Source organism: Poecile atricapillus, chromosome 37 (assembly GCF_030490865.1).
Source record: "Poecile atricapillus isolate bPoeAtr1 chromosome 37, bPoeAtr1.hap1, whole genome shotgun sequence".
NCBI classification, from domain to species: Eukaryota; Metazoa; Chordata; class Aves; order Passeriformes; family Paridae; genus Poecile; species Poecile atricapillus.
In genome coordinates, this window is record NC_081285.1 from 3,402,725 (window position 1) to 3,420,231 (window position 17,507).

General features: G+C 63.8%; 2 protein-coding genes across 7 annotated transcripts; both read right to left on the bottom strand.

Moving 5' to 3' along the window:
- Positions 1–9: 9 nt before the first annotated feature.
- Positions 10–3,658, bottom strand: UXT (ubiquitously expressed prefoldin like chaperone). 6 transcript variants are annotated; one of them, XM_058861519.1, is made up of 7 exons: positions 3,438–3,577; positions 3,271–3,352; positions 1,940–2,004; positions 1,543–1,650; positions 326–452; positions 239–288; positions 22–140 (listed from the first exon to the last, which is right to left on the bottom strand). In XM_058861519.1, the coding sequence occupies exons 1-7, from the start codon at positions 3,503–3,505 to the stop codon at positions 110–112; spliced, it is 531 nt and encodes a 176-aa protein (XP_058717502.1). In that variant the 5' UTR covers positions 3,506–3,577; the 3' UTR covers positions 22–109. The 6 variants fall into 6 exon arrangements, with proteins under 6 accessions (XP_058717507.1, XP_058717502.1, XP_058717503.1 ...); XM_058861520.1 differs by having other exon boundaries at positions 132–288; XM_058861522.1 differs by lacking the exons at positions 22–140; positions 239–288 and adding an exon at positions 531–594 and having other exon boundaries at positions 302–452; positions 3,438–3,576.
- Positions 3,659–6,403: 2,745 nt separating this feature from the next.
- On the bottom strand, positions 6,404–16,184 carry LOC131591062 (synapsin-1-like). Its single transcript, XM_058861490.1, has 9 exons — positions 16,072–16,184; positions 15,087–15,251; positions 14,493–14,550; positions 13,638–13,720; positions 12,473–12,626; positions 11,820–11,909; positions 11,272–11,335; positions 10,291–10,452; positions 6,404–6,602 (listed from the first exon to the last, which is right to left on the bottom strand). The coding sequence occupies exons 1-9, from the start codon at positions 16,182–16,184 to the stop codon at positions 6,568–6,570; spliced, it is 924 nt and encodes a 307-aa protein (XP_058717473.1). The 3' UTR covers positions 6,404–6,567.
- Between the last annotated feature and the right edge of the window lie 1,323 nt (positions 16,185–17,507).

Below are 17,507 nucleotides of genomic sequence, written 5' to 3' on the forward strand. Positions count from 1 at the left end.
AAAAAAAAATCTGCTTTACTCAAACTTTACACACAGCTCTGAGGTGTAAAATCCCCAGCTTTACACACAGCTTACTCCGAGGTGTAAAAAAGTCTGCTTTACTCCAGCTTTACACACGGGTCACTCCAAGGTGTAAAAAACTCTGCTTTACTCCAGCTTTACACTCAGGTTACTCCGATGTGTAAAATCCCCAGCTTTACACTCAGGTCACTCCAAGGTGTAAAAAACTCAATTTTACTCCAGCTTTACACACAGGTTGCTCCAATGTGTAAAATCCCCATCTTTACACTCAGGTTACTCCGAGGTGTAAAATCCCCATCTTTACACTCAGGTTACTCCAAGGTGTAAAATCCTCCAGCTCTACACCCGGGTGGGGGCGGGGCCAGCCCAGGGGTCCCTCATGGCTCCGGGGTGGGGGAGGGGCCCTGCAGCCCCTGCAGCTCCCGCAGGCCCTGGGGGGGGGAGGGGCAGAGCGTTGTGGGCGTGGCCCAGTGGGGAGGGGGCGTGGCCAGGGGAGGGGGCGGGGTTACCTCCAGCACCAGCCGGATGTGAGCGCGGATCTTGGCCCCGTCCCGGGTCAGGGATTCGCTGAGCCTGGAATGGGCGGGGCTTCAGTGGGCGGGGCTTTGGGAGGAGGGGGCGGGGCGTGCACGGGGTCTCTTGTGTGGGTGTGGCCTGATGATTGACAGGGCGAGGCCACGCCTTTTATTGCCACCGAACAAGGACGTGCCTTCCTAATATGGTGTGGGCGTGGCCCGGGCAGTGTGGGCGTGGCCTATGACCCTCCTTGTTTGGCCATGAAACAGGAACATGCTTTCCTTTTATGGTGTGGGCGTGGCCTAGGCCAGGTGGGCGTGGCCTAACGGATGAAACTCCTTTTTTGGTCCTGGTGTGAGATCAAGGGCTCCTTTTACGGTGTGGGCGTGGCCAAAGGGGGCGTGGCTTTCCCCAGTTAGCCCCAGTTGGGGGCATGGCCTCAACAAATGGGCGTGGTCACAGTGCAAGGACACGGGGGTGTGGCTGGGGAGTGTGGGCGTGGCCTGGGTGTAGCCGGGAGTGTGGCCAGGGCATGGCCATGGTGAGTGGGTGTGGCCAGGGGGCATGGCCAGTGAGTGTGGGCATGGCCAGGGCGTGGCCATGGCGTGTGGGCGTGGCCAGGGCATGGCCAGGGGCATGGCTGGGGAGTGTGGGCGTGGCCTGGCCGTGGCCTGGAAGTGTGGGTGTGGCCGGGGGCGTGGCCAGGGTGTGTGGGCATGGCCAGGACATGGTGGTGGTGTCTGGTCATGGCCTGGGCGTGGCCAGGGGGTGTGGCCAGGGTGTGGCCAGGGAGTGTGGGCATGGCTGGGGGCATGGCCGTGGTGTGTGGGCGTGGCCTGGGCGTGGCTGGGGCGTGCCCAGGGAGTGTGGGCGTGGCCGGGGGCATGGTCGTGGTGTGTGCGTGTGGCCAGGGCATGGCCAGGGAGTAGGGGCGTGGCCAATGAGTGTGGGTGTGGCCAGGGCGTGTCCAGGGCGTGTCCAGGGGGGCGTGGCCGGGTCTCTCACCTCTGCAGGAAGGAGCTGCGGCGCTCCAGGTGCCGAAGGGCCTCGGGCAGCGTCAGCTCCGCGAAGAATCCGAACCCCAGAGCCACGAAAACGCGCTGGGGGTCCGGGCTGGGGGGCCGGGGAGGGAAAATCGGTGGTCAGGGGGGTCCCCCGGAGGATTTTGGGGTGTCCTGAGGGGTGTGGGGGCTCAGGAGTGGCGAATTTTGGGGATTGGGGGTCTTGGAGGGATCATGAAGGGAATTTTTGGGGTCTCGAAGGCTCCTGGGGGGTTTTGGGGGGGTCTCAGGGCAGTTTTGGGGTGGTCAAGGGGGGTTTGGGGGGTCTGAGAAGGTTTTTGGGGAGTCTGAGGAGGTTTTGGGGGGTCTGAGGAGGTTTTTGGGGTCCCGGCCTCACTCACACTTCGGCGCTGACGAAGAAATTGCAGCCGAGATCGACCTGGGTGTGCAGGGGGGCGGCGACGTCCTGGGGACCCCCAAAATCCCCCCCAGAGCCTGCCGGTGTCACACAGGGACCCCAAAAACACCCCCAGGGACCCCAAAAACACCCCCAGGGACCCCCAAATCCCACAGGGACCCCCAAAAATACCGCCAGGGACCCCAAAAATCCCCCCAGAACCTGCCGGTGTCACACAGGGACGCCAAAAACACCCCCAGGGACCCCAAAAACACCCCCAGGGACCCCAAAACACCCCCAGGGACCCCCCAAATCCCACAGGGACCCCAAAACACCCCCAGGGACTCCAAAAACACCCCCAGGGACCCCAAAAATACCCCCAGGGACCCCAAAAACACCCCCAGGGACCCCCAAAACTCCCCCACGGACCCCCAAAATTACCGCCAGGGACCCCCCAGAGCCTGCCAGTATCACACAGGGACCCCCAAAACACCCCCAGGGACCCAAAAACACCCCCAGGGACTCCGAAATCCCCCCAGGGATGCCCAAATCCCCCCTAGACCCCATCAGTGTCCCAAAGAGATCCTCCCAACACCCCAGGAACCCCCAAATCCCCTCAGGGACCCCCAAACTCCACCCCCAAATCCCCCCAGGGATCCCCAAATCGCCCCCAAACCCTCCAAGTACCCTTTGAACCCCCCAAATTCCCCAATTACCCCATGAACACCCCCAAATCCCCCCCAAACACCCCCAAGGACCTCCAAATCCCCCCAGGGACCCCCAATTACCCACTAAACACCCACATGAGACCCCCAAATCCCCCCAGGGACCCCCCCAAACACCTCCAGTGACCCCCAAATCCCTCAGGGACCCCCAAATCCCCTCAAGGACCCCCCCAAACACATCCAGGGACCCCCAAATCCCCTCAGGGACCCCCAAATCCCCTCAAGGACCCCCCCAAACACATCCAGGGACCCCCAAATCCCCTCAGGGACCCCCAAATCCCCTCAAGGACCCCCCCAAACACCTCCAGCGACCCCCAAATCCCCTCAGGGACCCCCAAATCCCCTCAAGGACCCCCCCAAACACCTCCAGGAACCCCCAAATCCCCTCAGGAACCTCCAAATCCCCCTCAAATCCCCTCAGGGACCCCCAAAATCCCCCCAAATCCCCCCCCAAGTACCCCCTGAACTACCCCCAAACCCCCTCCCCAAACACCTCCCAACCCCCCCAATCACCCCCAGGGACCCCCCCAAATCCTCCCCTCAGGCCCCGCCCCCTCAGGCCCCGCCCCCTTTTGCCCCGCCCCCCTCAGGCCCCGCCCCCCGGGCGCACCTGGAGCCTGGCGAGGGCGGCCTGGAGCTGCAGCACCTGCGCCTGCTGCTCGTGCACGGCCTCGCGCTGCTCCTGCACGCGCCTGCGGGGGGGGGGGGGGCGGGGCTCGGTCACCCACGCGGGAGTGTCGCGACAGGGCTCGGGAGTCGCGATATGACGTCACGCACCTCAGGTCGCGCTGCAGGACGTCGCTGATGAAGGCCTCGTAGCGCTGCGTCTTCTCCGCCGCCGCCATGCTGCGTGTGACGTCATGGCGGCGGCGCCGGCCGGATGTGCGTCATCAAAGAGCGGCCGCAGAGGGTTGTGAGGCGCCCCCTGGCGGGCGGGAGGTCCAGGAGGCGCCTTTGGCTCCGCCCCTCGCGGGCTCATATCGCGATATCCCCGCAGGGTGTGACTGTCCAGGTGTGACTGTACCTGTCCAGGTGTGTCCAGGTGTGACTGTACCTGTCCAGGTGTGTCTGTACCGGCCCAGGTGTGACTGTACCTGTCCAGGTGTGTCCAGGTGTGACTGTACCTGTCCAGGTGTGTCCAGGTGTGTCTGTATCTGCCCCAGGTGTGTCTGTACCTGTCCAGGTGTGTCCAGGTGTGTCTGTACCTGTCCAGGTGTGTCCAGGTGTGTCTGTACCTGTCCAGGTGTGTCTGTACCTGTCCAGGTGTGTCCAGGTGTGACTGTACCAGTCCAGGTGTGTCTGTACCTGTCCAGGTGTGTCCAGGTGTGTCTGTACCTGTCCAGGTGTGTCCAGGTGTGCCTGTACCTGTCCAGGTGTGCCTGTACCTGCCCCAGGTGTGTCCCAGGTGTGTCTGTACCTGTCCAGGTGTGTCTGTACCTGTCCAGGTGTGTCCAGGTGTGACTGTACCAGTCCAGGTGTGTCTGTACCTGTCCAGGTGTGTCCAGGTGTGTCTGTACCTGTCCAGGTGTGTCCAGGTGTGCCTGTACCTGTCCAGGTGTGCCTGTACCTGCCCCAGGTGTGTCCCAGGTGTGTCTGTACCTGTCCAGGTGTGTCTGTACCTGTCCAGGTGTGTCTGTACCTGCCCCAGGTGTGCCTGTACCTGTCCAGGTGTGACTGTACCTGTCCAGCTGTGTCCCAGGTGTGTCTGTACCTGTCCCAGGTGTGTCTGTACCTGTCTGGGTGTGTCCCAGGTGTGTCTGTACCTGTCCAGGTGTATCCCAGGTGTGTCTGTACCTGTCCAGGTGTGACTGTACCTGCCTCAGGTGTGACTGTACCTGTCCAGGTGTGTTTGTACCTGTCCAGGTGTGTCTGTACCTGTCCAGGTGTGTCCCAGGTGTGACTGTACCTGTCCCAGGTGTGTCCAGGTGTCTCTGTACCTGTCCAGGTGTGTCCCAGGTGTGCCTGTACCTGTCCAGGTGTGTCCCAGGTGTGACTGTACCTGCTCCAGGTGTGTCCAGGTGTATCTGTACCTGTCCAGGTGTGTCTGTACCTGCCCAGGTGTGTCTGTACCTGCCCCAGGTGTGCCTGTACCTGTCCAGGTGTGTCTGTACCTGCCCCAGGTGTGTCCCAGGTGTGTCTGTACCTGTCCAGGTGTGTCTGTACCTGTCTGGGTGTGTCCCAGGTGTGTCTGTACCTGTCCAGGTGTGTCTGTACCTGTCCAGGTGTGACTGTACCTGTCCAGCTGTGTCCCAGGTGTGTCTGTACCTGTCCCAGGTGTGTCTGTACCTGTCTGGGTGTGTCCCAGGTGTGTCTGTACCTGTCCAGGTGTGTCTGTACCTGTCCAGGTGTGACTGTACCTGTCCAGCTGTGTCCCAGGTGTGTCTGTACCTGTCCCAGGTGTGTCTGTACCTGTCTGGGTGTGTCCCAGGTGTGTCTGTACCTGTCCAGGTGTGTCTGTACCTGCCCCAGGTGTGACTGTACCTGTCCAGGTGTGTCTGTACCTGCCCCAGGTGTGACTGTACCTGTCCAGGTGTGTCTGTACCTGCCCCAGGTGTGACTGTACCTGTCCCAGGTGTGTCCCCTCCCCCCTCCCCCACCCCTTTCCCATCCCCCTCAGAACCTTCCAGAAATTCTCCCCCCAAATTTGGGGGTCCCACCCCGCCCCTCCCCCACACACCGGAAGTGACGCAGCCTCAGCAGCTCAGGGATTTATTGGCGCCAAAAGGGGGCGGGGCCAAGCAGGGCGTGGCCGAGCGGGGGGCGTGGCCAAGCGGAGGGGGCGGGGCTGAGACGGGAGCGCGCGCAGAGAGGCCCCGCCCCCATTCGGGGGTGGGGGAGGGGCGTGGCGAGCACAGAGCGGGGGGGGTGGGGGAGGGGAGCGGCAGATTTGGGGGGGTCCCCAAAATCTGGGCTGGATTTGGGCAGCCCTGGGTGGATTTCGGGGGGTCCCGGGGGGGTTTTGGGGCGTTTTGGGGCGTTTTGGGGGCGTTTTTGGGGTGTTCCCGCGGGTGTTTCTCGGGGTGTTCCCAGGGGTGTTTTTGAGGTGATTTTGGGGTGTTTTTGGGCTTTTTTGGGGTGTACCCAGGAGTGTTTTTGAGGTGATTTTGGGGTGGTTTTTGGGTTTCCGCTGGGGTGTTTTTTGGGGTGTATTTCGCCTGGTTTTTGGGTGTACCCAGGAGTGTTTTTGGGGTGTTTTTGGGCTGTTTTCGGGGTGTTCCCTGGAGTGTTTTTGAGCTGTTTTTGTGGTGTTTCTGGGGTGGTTTTTGTGGTGTTTCTGGGATGATTTTTGGGCTGTTTTAGGGCTGTTTTTGGGCTGGTTTTTGGGGTGTTTTCGGAGATTCCCCCGGGCTGTTTTTGCGGTGTTTTTGGGGTGTCCCCCGATGATGTTTTTGTGGTGTTTTTGGGCTGTTTTCGGGGTGTTCCCTGCAGTGTTTTTGAGCTGTTTTTGTGGTGTTTCTGGGGTGTTTTTTTGGGGTGTTTTTTGGCTGTTTTTGGGCTGTTTTTGGGTGTCTCCGGGGCTGTTTTTGGGCTTTTTTTGGGCTGTTTCTGGGCTGGTTTTGAGGTGGTTTTGGGCTGTTTCCGGGGTGTCCCCCGGGGTGTTTTCAGGGTGTCTCCGGGGCTGTTTTTGGGCTGTTTCTGGGGTGTTTCTGGGGTGTTTTAGGGGTGTTTTTGTGGTGTTTTTGGGCAGTTTTCGGGTATCCCAAGAGTGTTTTTGAGGTGTTTTTGCGGTGTTTCTGGGGTGTTTTTTGGGCTGTTTTAGGGCTGTTTTTGGGCTGTTTCTGGGGTGTTTTTTGGGCTGTTTTAGGGCTGTTTTTGGGCTGGTTTTGGGCTGTTTTGGGGGTGTCCCGGGCAGTTTTTCGGGGCGCTCAGTCGGCGAACAGGCTGGCGAAGCTCTGCCTCAGCGCCCTCAGGCTCTCGGGCGGGCCCTGCTCGGGGGCGGGGCTGCGGAATTTGGGGGTTCAGGGGGGGCTCGGGGGGGCCCGGGGGGGGGTCCGGGCCTCGCCCCTCCCCCTCCCGACCCCCCCCGACTTACCTGGGGGGAGGGCCGCCCCCGGTTTGGGCGCCAGGACCGGTTTGGGGGCGATGGGCGGGGCTTGGGGGCGGGGCTGGCGGGTGGTGGAGGGGTTTGGGGGCCCGGGGGGCGGGGCGTGGCAGAGGGGGGAGGGGCTTGGGGGCGGGGCTGAGGGACAGAGGGGGAGCGCTGGAGGCGGGGCTGAGGGGAGGTGGGCGGGGCTTGGGGGCGGGGCTGAGGTGACGTCACCGGGCCTTGGGGGCGGGGCTGAGGGGCAGAGGTGGGCGGGGCTTGAGGTCTGGGCTGGGGGGACACAGCCGGGCCTGGTGGGCGGGGCTGAGATGTGGGCGGGGCTTGAGGCGGGGTTGGGACGTGGGAGAGGTTTGTGGGCGGGGCTGCGGGAAAGTGGGCGGAGCTTGCGGGCGTGGCTGCTGCGTGGGTGGGCGTGGCTGTGGCGCTGAGGAAGCCAAAGGTGGGCGTGGCTGAGCCGTGGGCGGGGCTTGTGGCTGTGGCGAGCTGGGTGGGGTTTGTGGGCGTGGCTGAGCAGAGCTGGGTGGGGTCTGTGGGCGTGGCTGAGCAGAGCTGGGTGGGGTTTGTGGGCGTGGCTGAGCAGAACTGGGCGGGGTCTGTGGGCGTGGCTGAGCAGAACTGGGTGGGGTCTGTGGGCGTGGCTGTGGCGAGCTGGGGCGTGGCTGGGGCGTGGCTGTTGGCGTTTGGGGGCGTGGCTGGGCGTGGCTGTTGGCATTTGGGGGCGTGGCTGGGGCGTGGCTGTTGGCATTTGGGGGCGTGGCTGGGGCGTGGCTGCTGGGGTTTGGGGGCGGGGCTGAGCCGCGAGTGGGCGTGGCTGGGCGGGTCCTCGCGGTGGGGCGGGGCCAGGCTGGGCTGGGCGTGGTGAAGCTCCTCCCATTTGGGGGCGGGGCTGTCCCTGCGGTGGGGGGCGGGGCTGGGCGGGGCCGGAAGGGGGCGGAGCACCTGGAAGAGAAAGAGCTGAGAGGGGCGGGGCTCGAGGCGGGAAAAGCTCCCCCGTTTTGGGTGGAATACCCCAAATTTTGGGGCGTCCCAGGGGAGGGAGGCTCGGGAGGGGCTCCCCAAATTTTGGGGGGTCTCGAATTATTTCGGGTCCCCCCTTGGGGGTCTCTGGGCCCCACCCAGGAACGGAATCCCAGGAATTTCGGGCAATCCCGGATTTTCCCCAACCCCATTTTGGGGAAGATTTTTGTCCTTTTGGGCAACGACAAATCCCTGGAACTTTCCAGAATTTTTCCTGACCCTTCCATAAATCCCCAAATTCCCGGATTTTTTTGGGATCTCCCGGGATTTTGGGGGGGGGGGGGGGGGGGTTTCACTCACCCTGGGGCTGGGGTCTCTGCTGGGGGGGGGTCCCCGGCCGGGGGGACCCCGAGGTCACCTGTGGGGGCAGCAAAAGGGAGGGGGGAGTTCGATTTTGGGGGGAGGGGGTCCCGGGGGGGGTTGGGAGGGGGAGGGGGGGGAGGGGCTGTCACCTGTGGGAGGGGCCGGGAGGGGGAGGGGCTGCGGGGGCGGGGCAGCTCCTCCCGCATCCGCTCCAGCACCAGCTCCACGATCTGGCTCCGATCCTCGGCCGCCCCCGGGCCCAGCAGCGGCAACCACGAGCCCAGGACCTGCAGGGGAGGACAGGTGAGGGGGGCTCAGGTGGGGGGAGGGGGCTCAGGTGGGGGGAGGGGGCTCAGGTAGGGGGATGGGGGGGGTTAAAGGTGGGGGAGGGGACCCCAGGAAGGGAGGTCCAGGTGCTCAGGGGAAGGCCAAGGGTGAAGGGAGATGGTTGAAGGTGGCTCAGGTGTGCCCAGGTGTTCCCCAGGTGTCCCCCAGGTGTCCCCAGGTGTGTTCCAGGTGTGTTCCAGGTGTCCCCAGGTGTCCCCAGGTGTGTTCCAGGTGTGTTCCAGGTGTCCCCCAGGTGTCCCCAGGTGTCCCCAGGTGTCCCCAGCTGTGCCCAGGTGTCCCCCAGGTGTCCCCAGGTGTCTCCAGGTGTTCCCCAGCTGTCCCCAGGTGTCCCCCAGGTGTCCCCAGGTGTCTCCAGGTGTTCCCCAGCTGTCCCAGGTGTGTCCCCAGCTGTCCCCAGGTGTGCCCAGGTACCTGCACGATGTGCTCCTGCCCGTCTGGGCCCCTCAGCGCCTCCACCCCGCAGATGTCGACGCCCCCGAAGAGGCCGGCGCAGGCGTCCACCCACCCCCGGTGCCTGCACGGGATGGGCGGGGCTCAGTGGCCACGCCCATGGCCCAAAGCCCCGCCCCCTTCCCCAGCCCAGCTCAATGTGGCTCCACCCCCAAAAACTCCACCCTGAGCAAAAGCCCCGCCCATTTCCAAACGGCACCGCCCACAAAAGGCACACCTCTTTATGTATGGCCACGCCCCTTTATAGCCACGCCCATTCCTGCATGGCCACGCCCCTTTTCTTATAGCCACGCCCCTTTATTCATAGCCCCACCCCTTTACTCATAGGCCCGCCCCTTCTCTCATAGCCACGCCCCTTCTCTCATAGCCCCGCCCCTTCTCTCATAGCCACGCCTGTTCTCTCATAGCCACACCCCTTCTCTCATAGCCCGCCCCTTCTCTCATAGCCACGCCCCTTCTCTCATAGCCCCACCCCTTCTCTCATAGCCCCGCCCCTTATCTCATAGCCACACCCCTTCTCTCATAGCCACGCCCCTTCTCTCATAGCCCCGCCCCTTCTCGCATAGCAACGCCCCTACTCTCATAGCCCCGCCCCTTCCCTCATAGCCACGCCCCTTCCCTCATAGCCACGCCCCTTCTCTCATAGCCCTGCCCCTTCCCTCATAGCCACACCCCTTCTCTCGTAGCCACGCCCCTTCTCTCATAGCCCCACCCCTTCTCTCATAGCCCCGCCCCTTCTCTGCCCCACCCAAGCCCCTCCCCAGCCCCGCCCCCCCGGCCCCGCCCCCCCTCTCACCTGGGGCTGAGGGCGACCGGCTCCACCTGCGGCCCCTCCCCCACGCTGTCCCCGCCCCCAGGCCCACCTGTGACGTCAGAGGGGGGCGGGGTCAGGGGGACCCCAACGCCCCCTCAGGCCCCACCCACAGATGAGGCCCCACCCATTCCTGCAGACCCCACCCAGCCCTCCCCCTCCCCTGAGCCACGCCCAGGCCCCCCAGGTTGAAGCCACGCCCCCTGCAGTGACATCATCACCAAGCCCCGCCCCCAAGAGAAGCCCCGCCCCCAGGGCCAATCCCCCAGTGTTCCCAGTTCCCTCCCAGTGCCCCCAGTTCCTTCCCAGTGCTCCCAGTTCTGTTCCAGGTCTTCTCAGTCTCTCCGAATCTCCTCCCAGTCCCTCCCAGTCTGTTCCAGTCCCTCCAATTCCCTCCCAGTCCCTCCCAGTCCCACCCAGTCCCTTCCAATTCCATTCCCTCCCAGTCCCTCCCAGTCCCTCCCAGTGCCCCGCAATCCCTCCAAATTCCCTCCAGTGCTCCCAGTTCCCTTCCAGTCCCTCCCAATCCCCTCCCAGTTCCTCCCAATTCCCTCCCAGTCCCTCCCAGTCCCTCCCAATCCCCTCCCAATCCCCTCCCAGTCCCTCCCAATCCCCTCCCAGTCCCTCCCAGTCCCTCCCAGTCCCCCAGTTCTCACCGCAGTTCCCGGTAGCTCTCCCCGATCCTCTGCACCCGCAGCCGCTGCGTTCCCGGGGGTCCCTCCTGCAGCAGCGCCCCCGGCCCCGCCCCCGGCCCCCGCCCCCGCCCCGCCCACGGCGGCCGCCAGCGCCGCCAGAACCTGCGGGGAGCGAACCCGGACCTGGACAGACGGACACGGGGGGACAGGGGGACACCAGGGGGACAGGGGGACAGACGGACACGGGGGGACAGATGGACATGGGGGGGACAGATGGACACCGGGGGGACAGGGGGACACCAGGGGGACAGGGGGACAGACGGACACGGGGGGACAGATGGACATGGGGGGGACAGATGAACACGGGGGGACAGGGGGACACGGGGGGGGGACAGGGGGACACCAGGGGGACACGGGGGGGACAGGGGGACATGGGGGGGACAGGGGGACACCGGGGGGACACAGGGGGACAGACGGACATGGGGGGACAGATGGACATGGGGGGACAGATGAACACAGGGGGACAGGGGGACACGGGGGGGGACAGGGGGACAGCGGGGGACAGGGGGACATGGGGGACAGACGGACACAGAGACAGGGGGACACCAGGGACAGGGGGACATGGGGGGGACAGGGGGACAGGGACAGATGGACATGGGATGGACAGACGGACACAGGGTGGGACACGGGATGGACAGAGGGACAGACGGACAGAAGAAAAGACAGACAGGGACAGACAGACAGACAGGGATGGACACAGGATGGACAGACGGACACGGGGGGGACAGGGACAGATGGACACGGGATGGATGGAGGGACAGAGGGACAGAGGGATGGGGATGGACAGGGATGGACAGAGGGACAGAAGGACAGACAGACGGGGATGGACAGACGGACAGACAGACAGGGATGGAAATGCCCGTCAGGATCACTCCCACCCAGCCACACCCTTCTGGCCACACCCAGGGGTGGAGTGGGGGAGGGGAGGGGAGGGGCCCTCACCTGTCCCATCCCGGCGGGGGGAGGGGCTGAGCGTCACCGTCATGGGGAAGGTGGGGGCGGTCACCTGGGAAACCAGTGACACCAGTAACGGACCAGTAACGGACCAGTGACACCAGTAACGGACCGGTAACGGACCAGTGACACCAGTAATGGACCAGTGACACCAGTAACGGACCAGTGACACCAGTAATGGACCAGTGACACCAGTAACAGACCAGTAACAGACCAGTGACACCAGTAACGGACCAGTAACGGACCAGTAACACCAGTAACGGACCAGTGACACCAGTAACGGACCAGTAACAGACCAGTGACACCAGTAACGGACCAGTGACACCAGTAACGGACCAGTAACGGACCAGTGACACCAGTAACGGACCAATGACACACCAGTGACACCAGTAACGGACCAGTAATGACACCGGTGACACCGCCCACTTGTCCCAAAATAGATCCCAGTGCTCCCAGTCCCCTCCCAGTCCCCTCCCAGTCCCTCCCAGTCCCTCCCAGTCCCCTCCCAGTCCCTCCCAGTCCCTCCCAGTGCTCACCAGTCCCCGGGGCCGGTTGCAGAAGCGCTGTGGCACCAGTGGAAAGGCCTCATGGCCCAGTTCCCGCTGCAGCCGAGCCAACTGGGCAAACTGGGAGCACTGGGAGCGTCAAGGGCCCGGGCAACCGCCCCGCCCAGCGCTCCCAGTCTTCCCCAGTATCCCTCCCAGTTCCTCCCAGTGCCCCCCATTCCCCTCCCAGTTCCTCCCAGTCTCTCCCAGTGCCCCCCAAGACCTCTTTAAGTCCTTCCCAGTCCCTCCCAGTGCTCCCAGTACCCCCCCAGTCCCTCCCAATCCCCTCCCAGCTCTTCCCAGTCACCTCCCAGTGCCCCCCCAGTCCATCCCAGTCCCTCCCAGTCCATCCCAGTGCCCCCCCCAGTCCTCCCAGTCCATCCCAGTGCCCCCCAGCCCTCTCCCAGTCTCTCCTATTCCCTCCCCAGTCCCTCCCAGTCCATCCCAGTCCCTCCCAGTATGCCCCCAGTCCATCCCAGTCCCTCCAGTCCATCCCAGTGCGCCCCCAGTCCATCCCAGTCCCCTCCCAGTGCTCCCAGCTCCCCCCCATTCCCCTCCCAGTCCCTCCCAGTCCCTCCCAGTCCCCTCCCAGGTCCATCCCAGTCCCTCCCAGTCCCTCCCAGTGCTCCCAGTCCCGCACCCACCAGGCAGGGGGGGTGAGCGAAGCCGTACAGGGCGGGGAGGGGGTCGGTGCTGGGGACCCCCCCCAGGTGCAGCCCCGCCAGGAGCCTGCGGGGGGCGCCCCCCGCCCCCCCCTCGGGCGCCTCCCGCACCAGCACGAAATCGGGGCGCACCCTCCTGTGGGGGAGGGGCGGTCAGGGGGAGGGGGGGGTCCCCAAAACCCCCCGGACCCCCCCAAAATCCTCCCCTAAAAAACCCCAGCCAAAAATCAGATTTTTTTAATTTTTTTTTTTTTTTTTTACCTCCCCTGAAATTTCCGTTTTTTCGCCTCAAATTCCCAATTAAAACCCCCTCCCCCACCCCCCAAAATCTGAGTTTGGGGCCCCCCCAAAATCGCCCCGAACCCCCGAGATTTGGTTTTGTACCCCCGAAAAGGTGAGATGGGCCCTGCTGGGACTGCTCCAAACAGCCCCAAAATCTCCTCAAACACCCCCAAATCTTCCTTGGGAGGCCCAAATTCACACCCAGAACCCCAAAATTCCACCCAAAAATTGAGGGGAGGACCCCAAATTCAACCCCAAAAGGGAGGAAAGACCCCAAATTCTGACCCAAAAGGGAGGAGAGGACCCCCAAAATTGAGCAGGAGACCCCAAATTCCCCCCCGAAAATAAGCAAGGGACACTCAGAATCCCAAAATCCGCCCCAAAATTGAGGAGGACCCCAAATTAAACCCCCGAATTGAGGAGAGAACCCCAAAATAGAACAGGAGACCCCAAATTCAACCCCAAAATGGAGGGGGGACCCCAAATTCAGCCCCAAAAGGGAGAGAAGACCCCAAATCCAGCCCCAAAATGAAGCAGGAGACCCCACATTCAGCCCCCAAATTGAGGAGAGAACCCCAAAATAGAGCAGGAGACCCCAAATTCAGCCCCAAAAGGGAGGAAAGACCCCAAATTCTGACCCAAAAGGGAGGAGAGGACCCCAAAACTGACCAGGAGACCCCGAACTCAACCCCAAAAGGGAGAGAAGACCCCAAATCCAGCCCCAAAAGGGAGGGGAGACCCAAATTCTGCCCCAAAATTGAGGAGAGGACCCCAAAAGAGAGCAGGAGACCCCAAATTCAGCTCCAAAATTGAGCAGGAGACCCCAAATTCAGCCCCAGAAGGGAGGGGGGACCCCAAATCTCACCTGGAGCCCCCCCGGGCGGGCTCGATGGTGACGCTGAGGGCGCCGTGGGTGGAGGCGGCCAAGGAGAGCTCCGAGAACTGAGCCTGGGGAACCCCAAAATCCAGGACACCCCAAAAAAAAAAAACCTCCTGGGGACCCCCAAAAACCTCCCTGGGATCCCAAAATCCCGCCCCAAACCCGGCTGGAGCCTCAAATTTGGTTCAAAAAAGAGATTTTTCGGTCAAAATTCCCACCGGGCTCCGAATCTCCCCTGGGGAACCCTGAAATCGAGGGGGATCCCCCCAAAATTTCGGTTTTTTTCCCTAAAATATTCCATCCTGAACCCCCAAATTCCATCCTGAATCCCCCAAATTCCATCCTGAACCCCTCAAATCGGGAATTGGGGGAGGGGATTTGGGAATTCAGGCCCCAAAATCTCCAGGGCAACCCAAAAAATCTTTGAGACAAGGAAAGATTTCAGGGCACCCCAAAAATCCCCTCCAGGGACCCCAAATCCCCCCTGAACTCGACCCCCAAACCTGGGAGGAACGGGGGTTCTGAGCACCCCAAAATTTAAGGCCAAGCCCCCAAAATCCCAGGGAAATCCCGATCCAAAATCTCCCAAAATCCCCCCAAAAAAACCCAACCCGGGGACCCCAAAACATCAAAAAACCCCAAAAATTTTCAGGGTGACCCCAAAACCGGAGCATCAGAGCCTGGGGGGGGACCCCAAACTATCGAGAGACCCAAATTTTTGGGGGGAGAGGAAAAATGGAAGAGGGGAGGTCCCGAATTTTTAATTTTTAATTTTTTTTTTAGATTTTTGGGGGTCCTAAAATGAAATAAAAAAGGTGAGGAGGGGTCCCCAAAACTCACCTGCTCCACCCTGAGCTCCACGTCCCCGTGCACGGATTTGCCCTTGAAGGGTTTCACCCTGAGGGGGGACCCCAAAATTGGAGAGACCCCTCCCCAAAATCCTCCCCCCTCCCCCCATCCCCAAAGGGGACCCCAAAAATCGGATGTGAGACCCCTCCCCCACCCCAGAACTGCCCCTCCCCGGGAGATTTGGGGGGTCTCGGGGTGGGGGGAATTTGGGGAGGGGTCCCGGGGGGTCCCCAGCATTGGGAATTTGGGGAGGGGTCCCGGGGGCTCCCAGGGTGGGGAATTTGGGGAGGGGTCCCGGGGGGTCCCAGGGTGGGGGGAATTTGGGGAGGGGGTCCCCAGCATTGGGAATTTGGGGAGGGGTCCCAGCATTGGGAATTTGGGAGGGGTCCCGGGGGGTCCCAGGGTGGGGAATTTGGGGAGGGGTCCCGGGGGTCCCAGGGTGGGGAATTTGGGGAGGGGTCCCAGGGTGGGGGGAATTTGGGGAGGGGTCCCGGGGGGTCCCAGGGTGGGGGGAATTTGGGGAGGGGTCCCGGGGGGTCCCAGGGTGGGGAATTTGGGGAGGGGTCCCGGGGGTCCCGCACGTACCAGTCGGTGCTGGGGGGGGCGATCACGAGCAGCAGCGGGGCCGTGGGGGGGGGTCCGGGGGGGTCTCCCCGCCCCTCCCCCCGCGGGGGGGTCCCCGCCCATCCCCCCCGCCAGGAAATTCCCGTCCGAGAGGCGGCGCCGGAGGAATTCCATCCCCTATGGATCCTATAGGGGCCGGGGGGGCTCAGGGGGGCTCAGGGGGGCATCCTATAGGGGCTGGGGGGAGGGGAGAGCTGCCCTATAGGGGCTGGGGGGGGGGAGGGGACGGGGCTATAGGGGCTGGGGGGGATGGAGATGGAGCTATAGGGGATGGTTCTATAGGGGAGAGGTCTATGGGATCTATAGGGCTGGGATCTGTGGGGCTGGGGTCTATAGGGTCAGGATCTATAGGGGATGGAGCTATAGGGGATGGATCTATAGGGGATGAATTTATAGGAGATGGATTTATAGGACAGGGATCTATAGGGGATTAATCTATAGGGCACGGATCTATAGGGGATGATGGATCTATAGGGTCAGGATCTATAGGGCCAAGATCTATAGGGGATGATGAATCTATAGGGTCAGGATCTATAGGGGATGATGGATCTACAGGGGATGATGGATCTATAGGGTCAGGATCTATAGGGTCAGGATCTATAGAGGATGATGGATCTATAGGGAATGGATCTATAGGGGATGGGTCTATAGGGTCAGGATCTATAGGGGATGATGGATCTATAGGGGATGGATCTATAGGGGATGGGTCTATAGGGGATGATGGATCTATAGGGGATGGGTCTATAGGGGATGATGGATCTATAGGGTCAGGATCTATAGGGCCGGGGGTCTCTCTCTGGGGTCTCTGTGGGGGCGGGGCCGGAGCCGCTCCCGGGAGGCCCCGGGGGGGGGCGGGGGGGCCCTGGGGACCCCTCGGGCTGAGGAACCCTCGGGATGAGCCCCAAAAATCCTCCCGGGCGGCCCCGCCCCGCCCCCTCCGCGTCACTTCCGGCCACGCCCCCGGGGTGGGCGGGGCTTTCGCCGTGACGTCACCGCCAGGCCACGCCCCCGTTCCTGCAGAAAGGGGCGGGGTCTGCAGGGTGGGGTCGGTGACGTCATCGCGTTTCGGTCGCCGAAATCTGGCAGGGGGGCGGCCCCTCCCCCACCGGGGTCCCCCTTTCCCCTCCCCCCTCCCGTCCCGCCCCTCCCCCACAGGCGCCGGAGCCGTTCGGATGCCGCGAATTTATTGGGGGGGAGGGGCCGGGGGGGATTTGGGGCAAATCCGGGCGGGTTCGGGGTCCGGGGGGGTCCCACGGGGTCACCGAGAGCCGCCGTCCTCTGGGGGGGGGAGGGGAGGTCAATGGGGACCCCCTCTGCCCCTCCCCCCCTGGATTCCCCACTCTGCCCCTCCCCCCCCTGGATTCCCCCTCTGCCCCTCCCCCCCCGGGATTCCCCCTCTGCCCCTCCCCCACCCCGGGATTCCCTCTCTGCCCCTCCCCCCCACGGGATTCCCCCTCTGCCCCTCCCCCCCCCCGGGGATTCCCTCTGTGCCCCTCCTCCCCCGGGATTCCCCCTCTGCCCCTCCCCCACCCCGGGATTCCCTCTCTGCCCCTCCCCCCCGGGATTCCCCCTCTGCCCCTCCCCCCCCCGGCAGGATTCCCCCTCTGCCCCTCCCCCACCCCGGGGATTCCCTCTGTGCCCCTCCCCCACCCCGGGGATTCCCCCCTCTGCCCCTCCCCCACCCCGGGGATTCCCTCCGTGCCCCTCCCCCCCCCCGGGATTCCCCCTCAGCCCCTCCCCCCCCCCTCGGGGACCCCTCCCCCGCCCCTCCCCCACTGACCCTCGGGGTGGGGGCAGGGCGGGACGTTCCGGCACGGCCGCGTCTCGTTCAGGGCCCCCCCCGGGGGGGGGGAGGGGCAGAGCGCGCGCGCCTCCCCCCAGAACGAGACCCGGGAGCTCCCGGCAGAGCCCACGTGGGAAACTGTGGGGCTGGGGGGGGGATGGGGGTCAGCTCTGCCCCACTGAGAGACCCCCGGCCCCATAGAGAGACCCCCGGCCCCACTGAGAGACCCCCGGACCCATAGAAACACTCCCAGCCCCATAGAGAGACCCCCGGCCCCACTGAGAGACCCCCGGCCCCACTGAGAGACCCCCGGCCCCATAGAGATCCCTCAAACCCCATAAAAGCCCCCAGCCCCATAACCTCCCCCAGCCCCCCAGGAGCCCCAGCCCCATAGAAGCCCCCCCAGGAGCCCCCCAGCCCCCCCAGGATCCCCAGCCCCACAGAAGCCCCCAGAAGCCCCCCAGAAGCCCCCCAGGAGCCCCCAGCCCCCCCAGGATCCCCCAGCCCCACAGAAGCCCCCAGAAGCCCCCCAGAAGCACCCCCAGGATCCCCCAGCCCACAGAAGCCCCCCAGGAGCCCCCCCTGAAGCCCCCCAGGAA

Bases quoted from the DNA above. Each gene is read 5' to 3' on its own strand.
- UXT (XM_058861519.1), bottom strand. From the start codon at position 3,505: ATGGCGGCGGCGGAGAAGACGCAGCGCTACGAGGCCTTCATCAGCGAC. The intron at 3,353-3,437 runs GTGCGTGACGTC...CCCCCCCCGCAG, and splicing joins GTCCTGCAGCGCGACCTGAG to GCGCGTGCAGGAGCAGCGCG. The intron at 1,651-1,939 runs GTGAGTGAGGCC...CCGGCCCCCCAG, and splicing joins TTCTTCGTCAGCGCCGAAGT to CCCGGACCCCCAGCGCGTTT.
- LOC131591062 (XM_058861490.1), bottom strand. From the start codon at position 16,184: ATGACGTCACCGACCCCACCCTGCAGACCCCGCCCCTTTCTGCAGGAA. The intron at 11,910-12,472 runs GTGGGTGCGGGA...CAGTGCTCCCAG, and splicing joins TCGCTCACCCCCCCTGCCTG to TTTGCCCAGTTGGCTCGGCT. The intron at 6,603-10,290 runs GTGAGAACTGGG...CAAATTCCGCAG, and splicing joins GAGAGCTACCGGGAACTGCG to CCCCGCCCCCGAGCAGGGCC.